The following is a 22,392-nucleotide window of genomic DNA, read 5'->3' on the forward strand; positions in this document are numbered from 1 at the left end:
TGCAAACTTTTACATAAATGCAATTTGTACTTCATTGTATTTGAATCATTTCCCAAAGCAGCAAGGATAGAATCTGAGCTTGGGAGGTAATAAAAGTGTCTTAGAAATTCTATTCTGCATGAAGGTAGCATGATGATTGGTGTGTGTGGAAATGATATTCTTTTATAGATATTGCAGAATGACTTCTGAGTTGTGGATTCATGATGTGACCAATCTCAGGTCTTTTCAGATTGAGATTTATTTAAATGAATGTGTTTTTGCAGTTGACAGAAGGGGGCATTTTTATCCATTGACCTTTTCTTCACATTCCTTCTCAGATACTCCATGCTTCATCGTCTCCATCCGGCAGACACCTCTCTTCTCTTTGATACCTCATTGGGCCTCTCTGTCAGTCCGTATTGCATTTCCTTGCTCCTGTACAGATTTCATTTGGTTGTTGGTTAAAATAGTAAATCCTTGTTTTACTGAGAGCTATGCCCACAGAGGGGCAGTGTTGGGGTTGGAGAGATTGCTTAGCAATTGAAAGCATTTGCTGCTCTTGCAGAGAACCCACAGCCATTCTCCTAGCTGCCTGTAACTCCAGTGCCATGGGATTCAACACCCTCTTCTAGCCTCTCTGAGCAACAGGCATGCATGTGATAACAACTGACATACATGCAGTCAAAACACCCATACACATACAAAATAAACTTTTAAAAAGAGGGACAGTATCATAATCCCCTAATGTTTATGTATGATGGTATATTTACCGTCATCCTGTTCATGTATAGAGATCTCTGTTGACTTGGTCCAATTGTCTCTCCTTATGGACAAGGAAAATTAGTTTTAAAAAGGCAAAAGTAGTTTCTGCTGCAGGTAGAAGTGGTTGTGTAGCTAAAGCCAGAACCAGGAGTTTGCTCTTTTGATTAGCAGCACTGTTGAATTTCCACTCTTCTTGGATCCTTGTTTTCACCCAATGGGCAAGTATTTATTGAACTTCTACTAAGCATCAGCACCCTAGTAAACTGTGATACTACAATGCTGAACCTGTCTATAAACTTTATGTTATGGGGAACAGATACTAACACTCCTATACTACACTATAATTCTGATGAAATGGGTAAGGATGAAATGTTGCCGTGAAACTATGGCTTGTAGGTACTCACATTGCATTTATATATGAGTTTTAAATGCAATTAAATATTTACTGTATGTTCATTCTGTGCTGAGCCCCAAAGATATGAGAACTTTATGATCACAGCTCCTTCCTTCCTTGTTCAGTCTAGAAGTGAGGTAAGTTCAGACATAATAACCAGCATAGAACAAAATGTTGAAGGTCTGTGGTTCAAAGTACACAAAAATCACAAGGAATATCATAATAGCCATCCTGTAAGTGATGACAGATGGCACAGCTCCTGAGCAGAAGCTCTTTCTAAAAGGTTTAGAAATGAGTAAGAAAGGCCTTCTAGAGAGAAGGATGAGCCTCGGAAAGAACTATGATGAGACAGGCCCCACCTGGGACAGAATTCAGGTGCAAGAATCCAGGCTGACAAGGGTGCTGGTAGTTAAGAAGGCAGATTGCCTGAACTAGGACAGATACAAATAGTGAAACTTTAGGGATCTGTTTCCACAGTTGAAAACAGACTGAAGCAAGACTTTTCAGTGACTAGATCCAATTGTCTTGGTCAGAGTAGAACTAGTAACAAAGGGGATTTAGGTCTCAAATATGTTGAGCTTCCTAAAACCTTAAGTCAAAGTTAGCTATTGTTATTGAAAAGAGGCTCTTCCTGCTTGAAGCCTGAGATTCAGACAGGGCACAACATGGATTGCACTTACTTACATTGTTTATTTGTAATACTAGATGAAAGGAATACACCCTGATATAATCATGATAGCCATTCACTAATCTTGTTTAGAAATTTTTTATACAGAATCAGAATTGTTTCAATAATTATTAGCCAGCTGCCTCCAATTTCCAAATTAATTATTATATTAGTGTGTGTTTGTATATTTGTTATGTATGTATAATTTGCCTATATGTCACATTTGGTGATCTAATTTGATTAATGTTATTAAACAAAAGTGTTTTCTGGCTACTTTGAAGATAAATGAAATCTTATTAATAAAATATAAACTATTGTTATTTTAATATTATTGAAAAAGTAAATGTCTTTGTCTTTTTCTCGCTAAGCATACTGTAATGAAAATAGCAAAGCTTTACTTGATTGCTAAGAAATGGAATGGGTTCCTCAACTTGCTAACGCAGAGATGGCAGATACAAATATTTTGTGACATGGGGAATGCCGGACTGGAAGAAGAAATGACTGCAGATAAATCATTGCACCGTTCTCTGGGTGGTGGTATGAGCCATCCGAACGTGAACTGTGGGGACACTCTTAGTTGAAGACCCAGAGCTTCTGTTGATAGCGAAGACAACATTTGTGATTATAACATGTTTTCAGAGTAGAGGGGATAGGAACTAGCAGCTGTCTGGGGGTTATGATAACCAGTTAACACACTGGCCTCTAGAGCAGGGGAAGCTTTGCACCTGTTCCTTCTAATTAGCTTTAGCTTCAGATTTCCTCTAGAGAGGATGATTTGGGGCTGGCTTCTCACTACGAAAAACAAACAAAAAATGAAGACACATTATTATGACCACTTTGAAGACCAGTTTGTGAAGATATTGCTTGAATTGTATACAATATAAAATGTGAATCAAAGACTTGGTAAAACAATATGGAGAGAATTCAAACAGTTGCCTTTTCCCCCCCTTAAACAGGCTCATGCACAATTAGTCCGAGAGGTTGACGTGGAGAAGGTGTCTGCTTTTGAGAATCCATATGTAGATGCAATAAAGAGCTTGTGGAATGATCCTGGAATCCAGGAGTGCTATGATAGACGACGAGAATATCAGTTATCTGACTCCACCAAATAGTGAGTATCTGCACTCCAGGCCCTGAGGACCTGCCTGCTGCTTTTCATGGGAATGTGCTCTGTGATATTTGTTAACAATATAGTCTGTGCTGTGCATATGGTAATCAAACCTAGGTATAGATACTAAACTAATATTTAAGTGTCGGAACTTATAAGTGTCGGTTCAATCATAAGGTACCGAGGTCATATGGTGGAGAATAGTTCTCTTTTCTGGAGACAACTCTCATGTAGCCCAGGTTGGCTTTGAACTCCCAGTACTCATATCCTCAACTCCGGAGTACTGTCATTACAAGTATGTATCACTATGCCAATTAAGTATTCTAAGGCTGAGACTGCATGGTAGGCAAGGATTCTACCATTTGAGCTACATCCACAGTTCCAAGAGTATTTCTTTCATTGTGTTTTACTTAAAAAATAAAAGGAAGACCCTAGTGATCTGATTTTTTTTAATCACCTTGTTTTCTTTCTCACAATGCAAGCCAATGATCCACGAATCTATACACCATTGTGTCTTAGTCAGAATCCTCTGTGTGTGTGTGTGTGTGTGTGTGTGTGTGTGTGTGTGTGTGTGTGTGTGTGTCAACTTGACACAAGCCTGAGAACTTCAGCTGAGAAAATGCCTCCATCAGTTTGGCCTGTAGGTAAGCCTGTGAGGCATTTTCTTAATGAATGAATGGTGGTTCTGGGTGCTCTAAGAAAGCAGGGTAAGCAAGCTTTGGAGAGCAAGCCAGTAAGCAGTGTTCCTCCATGGCCTTGCTGCATTTCCACTGTTCAGTGAGGGACTTTTACTGGATGTGTAAGATGAAATAACCCTTTCCCTCCCAAGTTACATTTGGCCATAGTCTTTATTATAGCAATAGACACATTGTGACTTGAAATCTTGTAGTATTTTTTAATAAAATTTAAATAAAAGTTCTGATCTTAGCCTTGGGTGACAGAACACTTGTATAGATTAGAAATTGCAAATAAAAATGTGTTTGATCATGACTTCCCAAAACATAAGACTCCCTAGTTTCTAATTCTCAGACCCTTATCTGCTTTCGAAGAACCATTATTGATGGATGGGTTTTCTTTTGCAGGAAAACTATAAGTTTTAATTTTGCATGCATCTCAGAATTATTGTGTGAGCTGCAAGTCAATCTCATGAGTCCTGGGAACGATTTGCATCCAAGAGAGATCTGTTAATTCTCTGTCTTTAGATGTGTATAAGTTCAGCATGGGACTAATGTAGAATCATTGTATCTAGCGTTCTAGATACCTAAGATTTGGGAAAATATGTTGTTGTTTTGGGTTTTTTAGTTATCTAGTCAGATTTCTTTGTACATTAATTATGTAAATCTGCCATTCCCCTCTTATTTTGGTTCTGGTTAGACACATGAAAGGGTGGAAACATTCTACAGCCTTAAGCCAGTCCCTATTATAGAGTAACCCAGTGGCTAAGAGTAGGCATCAGAGCAAAAGGAGGGGCCTGAGTGGCTGATTGATGCCCTTCAGTAATGCTTGGAAGGCCCAGGGGTTATGCATTCTTTTTACAGTGAAGTTACATTTCTGCCTTTCCAGGCATTTGCATAAGATAAATTATGCTTCAGATCAGCCATAGAAATGTTGCCTGAATAAATACTGTCATATCATCTGGTGGTTTGAATCATGTCATTCTAGACTGACAGCAGGATTCATCTATCCTGTTTAACATGCACCCCAGTGTGTGCAGTCATCTGGCATGTGCTGTTACTGCCTGTCCTTCCCTCCCGACCTTCTTCCACATCACCATTCAGGTTCTGAACCTTCCCACCTGCCCTGTCCCCCTCTTCTCCCCACTTCTTCATTCCCTTTGTGTAAGTTTCTGTGAGTTGAGTGCATAGATAGGAAACCTGCATTCATCTCTCATCTGTTCCAAATTCTGCCTCCTCTACCTTTGACCAGCTGTCTGTCTTTTACTTCCTGCCTCCTCTGTCCTTCTGTTTCCTTTGCCATTTCAGATTTCATCCGTCTCCCTGTGTTGCTGCTGTGTTTATCCACCCTCCCTGTTCTGTTCATTCTGTCTCCTCCTCCTGTTATTTACCCTCCGCCCTCACTGTGATTCTCTGCTTCTCCCTCACTCCCGTCTGCCCCTCGTTTTGCTAACAAGATTCTGTTTCCAAGTAATGCTCTGTGATTCCTCCCTTCCCTCCTCTCTCTTCCTTTTCTAGTACTGGAGATTGAACCTAGGGCCTTCTGCACGTACAGCAAGCACTCTACCCCTGAGCCCAAGCCAGCCTCTCCTTATGCTTATTTTATGTATTATCTTTTCCTCTTCCTACCTCTTTTACTGTTTACTCATCATCTATAATTGTGATTCTGCCTGTAGAGAGGCCTTGCTATCAGGGAAAGAACCTAGTTTGCCCCCTGCCCTGGGGTAGACCTCTGAAATGTTTCTTTTGCATGGAACTGTTGACTTCCATGGATATACTCTTGAGACAGCCTCTATCCTCTCTCATGATGTTCTCCCAGTGAGATTTGTAGATTTTGAGGCATGTACTCATTACTTAATGGTGAATTTGCATATTGCTGTGAAGTTTATTGTAGGCTGAGAGCTGTTTTAGGCTGTTTCTTCACCTCAGAAAGCCACCACTTTAGAATTCTGCCAGCATGAACTGAGTCCAGCAAAGAAATTGACCTGCTGGTACTGATGTGGGGCCCCTGGCACAAGCTGATTTAAGTTCCCTAACTGATTGTTCTTTATGTGTTCCTACTTTTCTGTGCTGGGCTTGGGGATAAGTTGATTTTCTAGGTTGCATTTATGTGAGTGTAAATACCCAGTTACTTTAGATGATTTTTTTGCTGAAATGACACAGAAATTAGAACATCTTGTATACCTTTAGACATTTTATTATATATATCTTTGTAAGAAAAAGATATTTGCCTATGTAGTTAATAATGGCATATAAATTATACCTAAAGCCAGTAATAAGTTCATGTTCAGATTCCCTGGATTCTTCTAAAATTCGATTTAGATGTTAATTTTAGGAATACACATTGTATCTGGTAGCTGTGTCTCTTAAGGCACTTCTACCCCAGTAGAGAGACCTGTTTTATATTTCACTGGCATGCTGAGAAGAGTGGCCTGGATTTCCTGATTGATTCCTGTACAATTTAGCTTGCTTCTTTCTCACAAGGATTTATTACTCACCAGAAGTTAAGGTTCAAGGTGAGCAGTGCGGCTCGAATGCTTTTAAAGTGATGTTGTAACCTCACTCTGACGGCTTTTCACCGCATCCTCTTATCTCAGTTAGCAACCCTTGCCGGTAGATAACCCCGGTAGGATTTGTGATGATGTAGTAGTAGTAGTGGTAGTAGTAGTAGTAGTAGTAGTAGTAGTTGTTATTGTTATTGTTGAGGCAGGTTCTGGCTGGCCTGGTACTTCCTCTGTAGATCAGGCTAGCCTCTAGCTCGTAGAGATCTGCCAGCCTCTGCCTCTTGGGATTAAAGACGTGCTACCACGCACAGCCGTGACACTGGTCCTCCTCTCTGAGGCAGCTCTTTTGTTCAACTGGCGCTTTCGGTTACCATGAAATACATCTCCTACTGTAAAGCTGTGTGTCCTAATCTTTCATGTAAAATCAGTAATTTGCTGCATGTACTCAATAAGATGGTAACTATGTCGTTTATCATCGAAACCAAGATACCTTGAGGAGAATGAGTAGCTGCTGTACTGAAAAGGCTAAAGGGTAGGTAGGATTGTGGCTACCAGCAGTGAAATGAAACCTAAGGGGGTTTGTTGGTTTTCTTCTTTCCACTTCTGTGGAAGTCTCTATTTAAGGAGAGTGTAACCAAATGTTTAAGGAACGTGTGTAGATCCCTGGCTTGTTCTCGTGCCTTTCTGGGTGTTGTAGGATTATTGTAGACAAGTGTGAGCAGCCGGGTGACTTGTGTGTTCTGGACACTTTACTTTTTTATTTTTTTAAAGCCAGGTAGTCTTTCCAACAGAGATACCACATTTCCTTGTGTCATCTTCTTTGGTATATATTCCTGCTGGACCTTGCCTCCTTTTCCTTCAGATGCATCTTTGCTTTTGTCTTTGTATTGGCAGTTCTTCTGTTAAAAGTTTGTCAGTCTCAGATTTCGAACTATGTGAGAATCAGGATCTGTCATAAATATTTGCTTAGACGCTGGGACTTAACAACTTTCCCTAGAATGCTGCTGGTTGTGAGACTCCATACAAGCCACCTGCCAAGAATACTGGAAGCAGAGGCCAAGCAGGACTCTTCTTTTTCCTATCTGATGGACTCATAGTCACCCATGAAGACCCAATTAGGAGTCACACTTTCTGAATACCTGGCCCAATACCAAAGATAGTCACCATGTCACCTGTCTTAGCACTTCGTACATGTTTCTGTGTGTTTCTCAGAATGCTCACCTCTATTTTCAGTACCTAACAGTGACTGCTTATGTTTGGCCATCACAACTGATTGCTCCATGAAAGTACAGATGGGCAATTCTTATTTTCTTTTATTTTTGTTGGTTTTTTTTTTTGTTTTTTGTATTTTTTTTTTCCCGAGAGAAGGTTTCTCTGAGTAGTTTTGGTGCCTGTGCTGGATCTCGCTTTGTAGACCAGGCTGGCCTCGAGCTCACAGAGATCCGCCTGCCTCTGCCTCCCGAGTGCTGGGATTAAATGCATGCGCCACCACCACCCAGCTGGTAATTCGTATTTTCAACAACTTTCATGCTAGACTCTTTTCTCTTTTGCGGTTACTGATGGACTTGGAAATTTAAGGGCCAAAGACATATAAGCCTTTTTTTTTCCTTATTGTTCTTCAAGGTCTGAGATCTCAAAGGTTTTGATCAAAGCAATAATAGCTCCTGTTTACTAGACACTTAGTTTGTTACACTCTTTATTTAGTCATTTTGTGTAGTATTCCATCTGATAATCAAAGCCTCAAACAGTGGAATTAGAAGTATTTCTTCTTATGCCTTATAAAGGAAAAACTGAGGTCTCGGGAAGACCAAGAAACCCGCTCAGGGTCACACTGTAATAAATGAGAGCAGCTGGAGTTGAAATCAGATTTGCTTGTTCCAGAGCCTAAGCATTTAGCCATCATGAAATACAGCTTCCGGGGGAGGGCACAGTAGACGGGAAGATGTCCATAAAGGTGTTTGACTTGTATACTTTATACCCTACTAAATATCTTTGATTGAGTGTTTTATAAATCACTTGATGTGATGTATATTATTGATGTTTATTAGTGATGTCTCCAAGTTGTTTCACATTATAAGATTAAGAGGGAATAAATGAGCCAAGCTCACTAGAAAACAAACCCAGAGGATTTTGGTCATTATCATTAAAACAGAGTCGTGTTTCACTAACTAAGCACCTTGTTCGTGCTAACACCGACTAAGTCTAAGTCACAGGTAGTGCATAAATATTTGTATAAAGTTTAGTCTACAGTTTCAGGGGTTTTTGTTTTTTGAGACTAGATTTCTCTGTATAGCCCTGTCTGTCCCAGAACTCATTCTGTAGACCAGGCTGGCCTTAAGCTCAGAGATCTCCCTTCCTCTGCCTCCTGAGTGCTGGGATTAAAGGACTGCACCACCATGCCTGGCTTAGTCTACACTCTTAACCCTCCCCACACTTCACCTTCCGTTCCACCCAGTCACTTTTTACAGGAGCTGATTAAGGACACTATAAAGGTGATTTATACCTACTTGTTATAATAAAACAGTTATGTCTCAAAGGGCAAATAGCAGTGGGAGACATGAAGAGATGAGAAATCTCAGGAAATGGGTAAACACTTTGGGTAGGTCTGCAAATGGTCTTAATTTGATGCATTCTTCAATTCTATAGAATGAGCCAGTTAAAAGTATTCTAAGATTCTGAAGAATTTTGTAGATTATTTTACTTTTTCATTATTGATAAAAAGCCTAAAGGCTTTGAGTATCTTTAGTAAAAGAACACAATAAGCAGATGGCTGTAGGTTTTCTTTTCTTTTTTTTCTGGGGTTCACCACCTGTTTTAATATACTGAGACATCAGGTCAAATGAGTTCACTGCCTACAGTACCAGAAGTTCCATGACACTAGCCACAGACTACATATCTCAGTCACATCAAAGTATAATGCTGCAACCTTAGGCTGAAGACTACTAACTATATCTGGGTTTGCCTTAATCTTGCTTTACCAGGAAAGTCAGACAACTTTTAAAGAGTCCATGTAGTCCAGAGCAATAAGTACACGAAGAAATTGGCCCTTTAGCACACATTAGCACTGGAATTTGCTTTATGTTCTGAATATATATATAAAGCTGATTTTAAAATACAAAAGGAATTTCAGAAATAGGACATTCAGGCCATCTGACTTAGCCAAATTCTGGAGTAAGGGTCCCTTGCTAAGATGTTACTTAGTAATAATTTGAACACTTGTACCCCTGGGGTGTGGTGTGGCTCTCCTGGCCATCCTGATCCCCCTTCCCCCTCTTGAAGGAAGGAAACAACATGGGATGTTGAGACTCTTGGGGAAGCATCCAGCCCTAGATTGCAGTTCTCTCTGCTGCTTATCAAAGCCTCAGCCACCTCAGGCATGATAGGTAATATTTAATGCTTAAATTAATTTCTGATTTTTGAGTATTTTTTATTCCATTACACTAGACTAGACTGCCTTTACTGGGAAATAATTAGCCTATGCAGTCAAGAAAAATTTAGTACCATCAAATTAACATGTGTGACTTGGTGTGTGTGTGTGTGTGTGTGTGTGTGTGTGTGTGTGTGTGAGTGATTTCAGGCTTTGTGAATTATATGGCCATTGTCTCACTGCTAGGTGCAGATGTAGCTGTAGACAGTGGATAAATTTGTGTGAGAGTAAATTCTTCAAGCTGCTATCTTAGCTCAGAAGGAAACACTGATCTTGAATTGTTCTTTTTTAAAGAGTAATGATAACAAGGCCTGGGAGATAGCTCAGTCAGTAAAGTACTTGCATCACAAGTGTGAGAAACTGCATTTGAACCCCAGAACCTGGCATGGTGAGTTACCCTTGTAATCTCAATGCTGGTTGGCTGGAGACAGGTGGTCTCTATGATTCACTGACTAGTTAGCCTCGCCTAATCAGGAGCTCCAGACCAAGGAAAGACCCTGTGTCAAAAAAAACCAAGATGGGGCTGACAAGATTGCTCAGCTGACAAAGGTTCTTGGCACCAAGACTGAGTTCCTCTGCGGGCTCATCATGGTCAAAGGAAAGAACTGAATCCTTCAAGTTGTCCTCTGATCTTCAGATGAACTCAACATGCACAAACACACATGCATAAATGAATGGATGAGTAAATAAAATGTAAAATGTCAATTGAAAATAAACTAACAAGGTGTATGGTATCTTGTGACTGTGCCTATCTTAATTCCTTCTGTTGCTGTGATAAAATTCCCTGATCAAAAGCAGCTGAGGGGGGAAAAGTTGGTTTGCGGTTCCAGGTCACAGCCCATCGTAGCCAGGGAGACACAGTCGCAGGAGCCCAAAGCTGCTGGTCACATCATGTCCGCAGTCAAGAGCAGAGAGAATAAATGAATGCAAGCCAGCTGCTCAGCTAGATTTCTACTTTTATTTTCTCTACCGTTAGTCCAAGGTCCCAACCCGAGAAATGGCACCTCTAACTTTTAGGCTGGGTCTCATGTCAATTAAGCTAATCAAGACTCCTCCACAGGCATTCCCACAGGCCACCTGATCTAGACAATTCTTAAATCAAGACTCTCTTCCCAAGATTCTAGTCTGTGTCAAGGTGACCAAACCATCCTAACACCTGAGTTGACTTCTGGCCGCTGAATGAATGCATATGTGTCCCCAGTGCAAATGTAGGATCATTTTTCCATTTGAGTGACATACTTACTTGTATATCTTTCTACCTTTTCCAGGAGTGAGAGAAATGAGACCAACATAAAAATCGTGTATTTCTCTCCTGTATTGTCTGATGATTTCCAGAGTCTTTTTCATTTTCAGAACACATGGAGCTCACAGGGCTGACTCAAATTCAGATACACTTAGCCAGTCTCTAGCCTTTGGGGGAGCAGTAGGGGAAGAACTAGACTTGGTTCCTCCTCACAGGTAAGCTGGTCTCCTAAGGACAGTCGGTGTAGAGATAGGTTGGACTGTGCAGACTCGCCATCTGCTCTGACTTCAGCTGATTCTTAAGTAGCTGTGTCTCCTCACTGTCTCCTCCACAGCTTTTACTCAAGAAAATGATGTTCTCAGCTAAAGTCTTTAGTGTTGTCATGTACAATGGGGATGAGCAGACTGCAGGAAAATTCAGCCTACTTTCTGTTCTTACAACGTTTGATTGGAACTCAGCTGTACATATCCATGTATGAATGTCTATAGCTTCTTTGGCACCCAATGGCAGTGTCAGATCATTAAAACAGTGACCATATGAATCACAAAGCCTGAAATACTCACACATCCACACATCGTTTGAAATTCCCCCTTTAGAACAATGAATGTTGATAGACAGCTAGCACACTGCTTCTACCATTTGAATGGAATCCTGCTGAAGACTGGTGTTCTGAATTAACTCCAAAATAAATTTTAGAGAGTTGAGAAAATAGTTGGCTTTTGTTCCTTCAGCTTCCTCTAGAAACATTCCATAGCACCCTGAGGCCTGATCAGGAGTGAGTCATAGAGCTCTAGATTGAACGCCCCACCCCCATCCCTGGCAGTGCCTATACCAGCCACACAGAGCATCTAGTACTAAAGATGATGAAAATGGCCAGAAATGTTCAGTAGTTTCTTTGGCCTCTGAGGAGAACTGTTTGCCACCCCATCTTTGTGTCTGATGCTTGGCTTAAAGGTGGCTAAGAAGACTGAAATTGGGTTAATATTCAGTAGGGAAGACGGGGTTTTGTAAGGGACCAGATTAAACATGCCCATGACTAGTGACAGCCACAAATGAGCCCAGGTCTTCTTTATGAGACCCTTGGAGTTTGAGAGCCTCCTTCCTTTTGGCTCACTGCCTATCAAGCAGCCTTGGGACCTGACCAGCTGGCTGTATCCTTTTGACTGAAAACAAGAAGTTGAAAGGCTGGTGAACCTATCAGAGGACCCAGCTTCAGTTCCCCATACAGTGACTTATAACAGTATGGAACTTCAGTTCCTAGGGATTCATTACCCTCTTCTGACCTCTACAGGTATGTGGTGTTCATGTGTATGTGCAGCCAAAGCAGTTCTACACATAAAATGAATAAATTAATAGGTTGAATATTGTCTCATGGTATGTTAAGCCAAATTAGGATGACCCATTGATCTCTAGACATGATCATCGTGTTGGGATGTCAAGGTCTGGTGCTATAGGACAAACCTCTAAGTTAAAATAGTAAGGCCTTAGGAAACTTGCTTCTGTGTGTCCACATCATCAACAGTTATTTGCGACACAACTATGTTCATTGCTAGAGTTCCAGCTCATTCGGGAGGGGATTTGGGTCTTCTGTCTCTTGGTTCATTCCCACTGTTGAAGTTACTGTCTAGTTTACTGTGAACTTTCATTAAAAGGTACTTGTTGAAAGTCTTAAGAAAATTCTGTGCCATTTCTGATTTTTTTTCCCCTTCTTATCTCTTCTCTTTGCTGCCTATAGCATCCCCCACCCTCACCCTTTTTTTTTTTTTTTTTTTGCACATTATTCTCTAGTGACTGCAGTTCATAATCATCTATCCTTTCTTATTGCATTCTTAGTTAGCAGCTTACAATTTGGTACTTAATTGTTTCTTAATTGATTCATCTGTACTATCTTTGCTTCCCAGATAGGCTGGCGTCCCTAAGGGAAAGAAATATATTTTAATGTATTTTCATACCGTTTCCTTGTGCCAGCCTCCCCCATCAAACACATACTGAATTAGAGTTTAGCATAGTAGGTTCTCACAGCACAGCAAGGCAGATTAAGAATCAGCCTTCTAATATTCCTTGATGTGTTTCAGAATTGTGTCAGAATTAATCAACACCTTTGAAAGCTGTCTTATAAGAAAGTAAATTAGAAAATCCCAATAGGCAAATTGAGGGGGACCTCTGTTTTGCCTTCCTCTGTCTCTTTCTTTGGATTTTGTTGCTTCCTTTTGTTTCATATCTAAGAGACAGTCTCTCTCTGTTGCCCAGGTGCCTCAAGCTCCCTGGCACAAACAGTCCTGCACAGCCTCCTGAGTCGTGAGGGCTGTAGGCATGTACTACTGCACTTGCTTGTGTTATGTCTAATTACAAGCTTGATCTGTTTGTTTGTGCACTGTAGTTGTAAATCTACTGCTCCTGGCTGTGATACTGGAGTCTGCCTGGCACACACAGAGTTGCTTGGTCCATTCACTGTTTGTTGGGAGTCTCTTTTTGATAACCATTTTGAATAGCTGTCTGATCATAAAATTAAGATGCTGATCTCTTTCCTGTGTTCAGTAATGAGTTCTTTTCAAGATACTCAGGGTGTTTGTTAAGAAAAGAATACTTTGTGAATTGTCTTAGGTTTTTGGTCAAAGAAAGTTAGAGCGCCTTATTTATCCTGTTAGTTTCTCTTTATTTCAGAGATTACTCCTTCCTTATAAGTTCTCAAGAACCTGGGTCATAACCCTGCAGCCACCACTTGTGCGCTTTGCTTTTTTGAGATTTCCTATGAAAAACTTTATGAACAAAACTACCTGTAATAAATGCTACCTGTCACTAGTCATGAGGAATGGTAATTTTCCTTCTGCCCAATGAGGTCTTCTGAGATGGACATGCTTGTGTAATGAGTAATCCCACGCAGCTAACAAAACTGAGCCAGATTCCTGGCCAACTCAGACCAGAAGACGGAGGGCCTTGCTTGGGTCCTGTCTCCCAAACCCCCCTTTGAACCTTGCTTGCTGTGGTGTAGTAGTTTTATGGAACCATCACTGATCCATTTTGTAAAGGGCACTCCAACTGTTTTGGTAGGGGTTTTTGTTGGTGTTCTTTTTGTTTGGTTGGTTGGTTTTTGTTTTAAAATCTCTTCTTCTGGAATTGTGTGTTCACACAGCTCTACCCAGAGCTGTGTGTCTAGGTTTTTCTTGCCTTGGCTGCTTGGACAGTGTCAGATAGCATCTCTTGGCGTGATCTAGCTTTCTACTCCCAAGAGAATGATCCTCTCACAATGAGGTCTTGTTAATTTTTTTTTAAATGAAGGCGACCTAGTTTTTGTAACCTTCTTTTTAATAATTAAAAATATGAAAGCTACCCAGAATCATTTTTCTGTGCCACAGTTCCAACTTCATATCGAACTTGAACTGCAAATCTGTTAACATGGCAGCCTTACTGTGAAGATACTTAATGGGGGTGAAAAATCTCCCAGTTTCAAACATGCACCCAAGAACATGCTGTTAATGCCCCAAGAGGCTGTTTTATCCTGTTGTGTTTAGCTGGGTTTGCACCACATACCAGAAACGCCTTTTCATACTTACTACCTACAGGCCATTTAATTTGATTTGGTCATGTTATTTTAGTGAAGTTTCAGCTTGATTCTTTACTTTTAATAATTCAAAGCAATGATATATCCCTTTTTCCAAACATCATATTTTTTGCAGCCAGGAATGATCCTGAAGTTAATTGCATGGAAATAATACAGTGATCACTAAACAAACTGATGGGTATGATTGCTTCATTCTTTCATGTACTCAAACATATGATAAGAAAGTGTTTGTGAATTATCACTTGAAAGTTTGTAATGCATTCCCAGAAGATGACTGAATCCAAATAAAACCTGGGGTTCTTCTCCAGTGTTGACAATCTCCTTGCATAGCCCATGAATCTTATCCAGGAATCTTCATATCCTTAACTTCTACCATAATGCTACAAGTCCAGTGCGATGCTAAACTCCAGGTGACTTTGTGTTTTGCTGTGGTAAAGGAATTGTCGGATTACTAAACATGCCTCATTCTTGGTTGAAAACCAACATAATAACTGTATCATTTTGTTCCATCAAAGAGTTTATATCTGTTGATAGAAATAACCTCCTCAGTTTTCCCTGGATTAGATGGAATTCCAAAGCTCAGAGGCTGCACACTGATGAATGTGCTGATGCTGATTATGCCTTTCTGTGGCCAGGACTTGAGAGAGCAGGAAGCTTGTCTCCCAAATGAAGTTAAACCAATGGGGCCTTTCCTTCCTCTGTTGTATTCAAATTCGTCAGAGGCATTTTAATTCAGAATTTAGTTTTTACATAATGCAGGCCAGCCATATCCCAGAAATATAATTACATAAAGATGGGTAGCTAACAACCCTCTGGCTCCTCTGCTTGTTCCTAAGGAGTGTAACCTAGCCACTGCAGCAGTCCCGATAAAATAATTTTAATTTGGGTGGCACACTGAGCATCTGTTACCTGTGGCCCAGGCTCTCAGCCAATGCTGGTAATACAGCCACAGACAAAGATAGTTGTGAATATGAAAGTATGTGGAAGAGGACTGGATATTTTTAATCTACAGTATCAAACCATTCAATGTCTCAATGGAGCAGAAAGTCATTGAAGTGTGGAAGTAAGGAGCCTTGAAACAGCCAAACTTGGTTTTTCTTAAACATTCTTAGGAGTAGCTTATCTCCTAGATAATTAAGTCCCACGTATACATGCCTTCTTCCTGTGCCTCACATCCGGAAAGAGCTACCAGCTACGGTTTACACTTGCATTGCCTTGGTAATGTACCTGTTCCATCACCATAGCAACACTCTTGAGAATGACCTCAGCAGCCACTCAGAAACACAAATTATAGCTATAATTAACTCTGCAATATATATTTGTTCAGGCCCTGGTGTTTCTTTTTAGAAGGTTAAATGAATAGAATAATACAACATGGGCCCACCCCCTATTTTCCATTAGTTTTTGCTGATAATATGAAATATTTCAGTGGAAAACAGAGATTAGAGATGACTTTATTACATCCTCTCAAAATGTGGCATACATAAATGAAGAGGACATACTACACTACTAGAACACCACTTAAAGCGATACAAAGTAACCACCACCACCCCCATGAAGCCAATATGAAATGCAAAAAAATGTGTGATTTCTTCCTCCAAGCCCTCTTGTCAGGCCATGGTGGGGCAGGTGAGTTGGGGCTCTGCAGGCACAAGCTGTTGATATTGGCCCTTGCTGGGCAGTAGGAGATGCAGGTCTCACTTGTCTGTTGTTTTTGGCTTGGAAAATCGTGTCTTCAGTATTGTGCCTTCTGAGCCCCTCAGTAGAAAATTAATTATATAGACAGATTGTGCATCTTTTGGTTGGTGAGTTTGTTTTGTTTTCCACTGCTTTTGCTTGGGGGTGTGTCTGGTGTGGTTTGCTTTGGGTGGAGGTGGTGTACACTGCAACTAGCAGGGGTTGACGGTGTTCAGCCTTTTCCTTCTGCTAAACTTCACTAATGTAGTTTCTGCCCCAAAGGGAGGTGAGCTTTCCCCTGCATCGCTCAGCTGAGGCAAAGCAAGACTGTCCAGCAAGACCATCACTTACTTTTAACTTAATCAAAAATGTTTTTTAAAAATCTACTTATTTTGTGTGTTTGAGTGTTTTGTGTGCATGTATGTCTCTGTGCACCACATGTGTATGGAACATTTTAAAATACTCTTTCCTTGTCATGGTGTTGACAATCCTGAGACAGAAGAGAACTTGGCAAGCAGCAAATGTTCAGTGTTGTAGTTGTTACTCTACAGGAGCTGTAGGAAGGGTGAAGAGGGAAGAGAATCCTCACCACGGGACTGTCTCTAGACAGCTCAGAAGTACCCTAGATCACAGAGAAATGCCACTGACAGTTCTGTAGGGTGGCTGCTGGTCCTTTGCAAGTGGCTTTCCAGTTGCATGTAGCAGAAATCTTAAAAGTTCTTATTAATAAAATCAAACCCAATGCCAGGTATTGGAGTGAATGCTGGAAGATCAGAAAAGCAGAACAAGCCATAGCTACCTCACCTCACCAGTTCCTCAGCTGATCCTGTTTCCTCAGACTGGAAGCTTCTTAGTCCTTATCCAAATGAATCGCTGAACTGTTGTTCAAAAGCCTAAAAGCTTAACCAGCCAAATGCCTTTTTTTCTGGTCCTCACGCCTTATATATCTTTCTGCTTTCTACCATCACTCCCTGGGATTAAAGGCATGAGACACCATGCTTGGCTGTATCCTTGAACAGATGGATTTCTGCCTCTGGAATGCTAGGATTAAAGGTGTGTGCTACCACTGCCTATCCTCTATGTTTAATATTATGGCTGTTATGTCTCTGACCCCAGATAAGTTTATTAGGGTCACACAATATTTTGGAGAACACAGTACCACCACAGTTGCAGGTATGTACCCTGGCTCCATGTCATACACATATTTGTAAGGAGCTCAGTGCACCCTTGCTGATTGGAGAGATGCTGTCAAGGCTCCTAAGGTGCAGTTTGATAGAAACCCCCCCCCCCCACTTTGTGCACTGATTCTTTAAATTATCCCTGGCAAACATAGTCCTGCTTGGAAACAGTGCTATAGAAGCACTGGTTGGTTCATCTTCAGAAAACAAAACCACAATTTCCCTTACTGTAGACCACCTCAGCATCATATACATGAGAATCAACAGGCCTCTGTTCTGACCTGTGCATGGGACATAAGTAGAGCGGCAGCATATTTCTTAGTTTCATTTTCATCTTGATACTTTACATGCAGAATTCTTTGGCTTCTCTGAAATTAGTTCTTGTACACAAATGATTACATAGATTTTAGAATATACACTTAAAATGTTTAAATCAAGGGTCTGATAGATTAGAAAGTTGCATTTTCACAGAGCAGTCTTTTGCTTTTGTGTCTGGTATGAACCACTTTATCTTTAGACGAGATACAGTCAATCCACAGAACATGGGCTTTGTTAATCCCATCAGGTAACTAGGGCTATACCCAGAGTCACTGAAATAACAGCTTTACACTTGTACTCTCCCAACAGCCCCCTCTGTCTTCTGGCCAAATTTAGAGTAATCGAGGTATGGAGGAATTCTCACTGGTGAGCAGAGGGCTCACAGCTGGCCACAAATGGGTCGATGTGTCTGGAATAAGGCCTGAAGTATAATAGCTGCTTTGCTGGAGGAGTTCTCTCCTGCTCTTGCCTTAGAGGCCTGGTTCACTTCCACTAAGGCAATAGTTTTACTTTGTTATTGAAGTCAGACTTTTGTGTTAGCAGTCTGTGACTCTTACAGGCTGAGAATACCATTTCCTTCTAACATTGAGTTTCACCCATAAAGGAACTCCAGTGGTAAGAATTCAGTGCTAAAAGCTTTAATGCTCAAACTAAATCTCAATGTAGGAAATCCATCCATCCAACAAAGAATGACTAAATAAATACTATTTTCTATCCAACAAAGAATGACTAAATAAATACTATTTTCTTGGCACTAAAATGGAGATAGATAAAGATGTGTTGAGACAAAACAGTCTTCTTTCAGATAGATTCTGTCCACTGAGTATGTATTGTGATTGCTGAGTTATAACCACCATATATACCAAACGTTCAAATTCATTGTATCTTATTTGTGGTCATTACAGAACTGATTCCTTCCAGGTCTGTTAATGGTGCCACCATTGTTCTACCTCTTACTCAGGTCAGTTGCTTTGTGTAGACACTGCAGCCATGTGTTTTGAAACCATTTTTGTGCTTCATCATTTCCAGAGCACAGGAGAGTATAGTTCCTCTTTGAAATCATAAAGATGCTTCTCAGAATAGTCATTTCCACCTTGCTGTAATCAGTTCTGTTAAATTGTGTCATTCGTGACATCACAACTTAAGTCCTACACTTCAAGAGAGTAGAAAGTGAATGGATAGGTTCTGGAAATGATAGAACCATGCTGATGGTGAACGTGTCCTTGCCAGGGGTTAGGGTTAGCAATGATAACATATCATTTTCTTTATGCCAAGTAGGAAGTAGTGCAACCTGATTGTGGTGGTGATTTCCAAAATCTCATAGACTGTGTACCACAAACACACACACTCATATACATGAATGTATATGAATACCCATAACTAAGGCCTATAGTTTTATAAATAATACCATGAGTTTTCTAATTTTGGTAACATCAGATTCTTGGTTAGTGTGATATAGATAAGATACATAAGGTGCTGTCATTAAAGGAAAGCCAATTGAAGAAATTCTGTGATAATTTGATAAATTTCTTTTGAGTCCAAAATTATTTAAAAAATAAAATAAAATGTTTTCTTCCCCCCTCCCTGAGGAAACATATAGGCATAATGGGCAGATACATTTAAAGTTGGTGTAGGTAGCTCTAAAGAAGAGTGTCTAACCTCAGACATCGTTCTTATTAAAGCTTAAAATCTCATGGCTTTGCATAAATGGCAAATGACTTGGGCTTTGAACATAATTAACGACATGGTGTGCTGCTTCTCTCGGGAATGAGGAAACTTCCTCCCAGGAAAAAGAACTGATGTTCTGCAAACACGCGAGAAGATAAATCCTGACCTTACACTCAGCTTTATTCTATGGTTGCTTATGCAAATTCACTTTGTATAAATAATTAAAAACTTTATTGAACTCTTGATTCACCAGCCAAGCCTGCTACACAAGTAGAGGGTAGGAGACTAACTTGAGTTCCTTAGCGGCTCTCCTTTCCTTTGTGTGAGTTCCAGCAGATGAGGAAATGGGGATCTGGTGAGTAGGCAGCAGGGATGGAGAACCTCCTCTAAGCGATGGAAGGCTGACCGTGTCTGTCTCCTAGACTGTCACTTTCTGGTATTTGGTTTCTCTGTGACTCCTTTGCCCCTTCCCTTCCGTGGGTTTGGAGTGATGGCAACTAACATTCTCGTGTCTTCCCTCTTCCAGCTATCTGAATGACTTGGACCGTGTAGCCGACCCTTCCTATCTGCCTACACAGCAAGATGTGCTTAGAGTTCGAGTCCCCACCACGGGAATCATCGAATACCCCTTTGACTTACAAAGCGTCATTTTCAGGTAGTGACTGAGCTCATTAACACCTGCATGCAGGGTTTAAAGCCTGCAGCTCTGTATGGATCATCATCCTTGGGATACACAACTGAAACTATGTATCAGTGAAAGAGAAAGCAAAAGAGATGTTCTGGGATTTTCATGTCAGGCTTAATAACCAGGCAGTTAATGAAACCTTAGTTGCTGGTGGTAGAACACCGCTACTCCAGTGTGTGTGTGTGTGTGTGTGTGTGTGTGTGTGTGTGTGTGTGTGTGTGTGTGTGTGTGTGTACATACATGTAATCATTTTATCTGAGGACATAGTTTATTTTTAGAATTTTGTAAGATACAAATGGTCATATAATCCTATCAGTAATAGCAATTACACTTTTTCAAAAACTTTTGTTTTGCTCTTTGAGATAGGGTCTCACTCTGTAGCTCAGACTGGCCTTGAAGTCCTAGTAATCCTCCTGTCTCAGCCTCCCAGTTGCTGGAATTTTAGGCAGGAACCATTGTGCCTACCATCAGAAACTTCCATATTGATGTTTTCTCCATATTGTTTTGTACCAATACAGAATTTCTTCATAGCATTAAAGTCATACAATAAAATGCTTGAGAGTTTCAAATTCATGATTTGTGGAAGTAGGATACTTAATATAAATCGATATGCAAAGAAGGGAAGTTTACTATTTCCCTGTTCATTGCTGCTATTTATCTTAATGCTTCAGCTGAACCTTTTTTAACTAGTGTCTTTTCACTTTACTATTCATAATCACTTAATTGTACTTTTAGTTGGAGTACAAACCACTTAGAGCTTTGAGGAGTGTTGAGCTGGCTCTCAAGGGAGCCTACTTGCTTAGGATGGGCCTGTGCATGAGGCTGTGAAGCCGCCTTTGTGTACCTCCCCGTGAAGCATCCCTTTGCTGTGGGACTCAGCAGACCTGTGCTGTTTCTTGCCAAAGCACCAATTTTTATTTTATTTTTCACTGTTACTACTTTTTTAACTCTATTCCTTCTTGGCACCTGTGATAATCTTGCCACCATATACTGCTCAAAATAGGCTGTGAAGTAGGTAGCACTTTGAAAATACTTACAAACCTCTTTTTTCAATCTATAATGGGTACATTAAGATGATCACCAAGGTTCCTGGGCCAGCATTCTGTATTACATATTTTGAGTGTGTAACATCTGGATACTCAAATTTACTTTATTTCATAGCCATAATACAGAAAAAATTCAAAAAACATACAGTACTTCTTGGATATTTTCACATCTTAGTTGCTCTGCAATTTCAAAAATTGATTAGGATTCCATCTTATTCTTGACATATTTTGTGCACTAGTGTTGCAGAATACTTTCTGCCCCTGCAATGAAAGTAATGACATCAGTGTCTGATTTCCTGTCTCACATACACAGCAGTGGCTCCCTGCAGGAGGACGTCCTTCACTAGCAGCAGTTCCATGTAAATGAGTTGCAGTATTTTCACACAGTGGCAGTGGGGCAGAGCCAGCAATGTAATATCTTTAACACCTCAAAGTCCCACTTTTGATGTCCAGAGCTCACAGGTTGTGTGGATGCATCATTTTGCCCCTTTTATCTTAGTCCTGTACCTTTGTAGTCTTTTAGAAATGGTGTTGTGAATGATCCTTGATTTCTGGGCTGGGGAGATGACTCAGTCAATAAGGAACTTTGCTGTGCATCTCCATGGCCCACATAAAAAAGTATGGTAGCATATATCTGTAATGCAAGGTCCAGAGAGTAGAGGTACAAAGACAGGTTCCTGGGGCTTTTGGCCATCTAGTGTAGCCAGTCGATGAGCTCCAGGTTCAGTGAGAGACCCTGTCTCAAAAAACTAAGGTGGAGAGGAACAGAGGGAGCTGCCTGACACTCATCTTCTGTCTTCCACATAAACATGCATACACGTGCATGCGCACACACTCACACACCCATGTGTACAGTGTACACACTCAAAGAAACAGAAGTTCTTTGAGTTTTTCCTTTGAATTTAGTGTGAGAGTCAGGAAAGCACCGAAGTGGCACAGTGTTCAGTAGACTCCTGCAGAGCACCACTCTTCCTCTTTCATTCTGAATCCTCTCGTCTTCTGGGACTTCCTTCCTCTGAATGTTGTGTGCATCAGTCAAGATTCGGCTCCAGCAATTTGGAGGAGCTGATTTGGTATCAGGCAGTGCTGGATATGTGCACATAATACTTCCACTCCATTCTTGGTGCCCTTGCTGGTGTCTGATGGTAACCAAGTGCAGAGTGGATGCATTAAAAGCAGACCCAAGTCATGGTTCAAATGATGCCCTTGAAGCACCGTGTAACATTTTGATGTTTTACACCACACTTCATTTTCAGCAAGGTGACGAGTTGGTTTGTGCACCATGCTGCCTGATTTGATTGGGCCTGTGCAAAATTATTGCCAGTACTGAAAGAAAGAAAAAGCCCCAAATTCTTATCCTGCAGAAGGAAGCATAAGCAGGATCATGTGTACATTTAGCACCCTTTTTCTATGGAATATGTGACGTCTTGTATCCATGGTCATTCCTAACATCCTCAAGTAACACATGAGGGTCTTCACTCTGACATCTAGGAAATGAAA

The 22,392-nt window shown here is 40.7% G+C and overlaps 1 protein-coding gene across 1 annotated transcript in view; it reads left to right on the plus strand.

Moving 5' to 3' along the window:
• LOC118596111 (guanine nucleotide-binding protein G(q) subunit alpha) overlaps positions 1–22,392 on the plus strand; it is a 260,430-nt gene that overhangs the window by 190,188 nt on the left and 47,850 nt on the right. The window contains exons 3-4 of the mRNA XM_036206854.1: positions 2,759–2,913; positions 19,688–19,816. Of these exons, the coding sequence (XP_036062747.1) occupies positions 2,759–2,913; positions 19,688–19,816 (284 nt within the window). The remainder of the gene's footprint in view (positions 1–2,758; positions 2,914–19,687; positions 19,817–22,392) is intronic.

Source organism: Onychomys torridus, chromosome 1, assembly GCF_903995425.1.
Source record: "Onychomys torridus chromosome 1, mOncTor1.1, whole genome shotgun sequence".
Taxonomy (NCBI): Eukaryota; Metazoa; Chordata; class Mammalia; order Rodentia; family Cricetidae; genus Onychomys; species Onychomys torridus.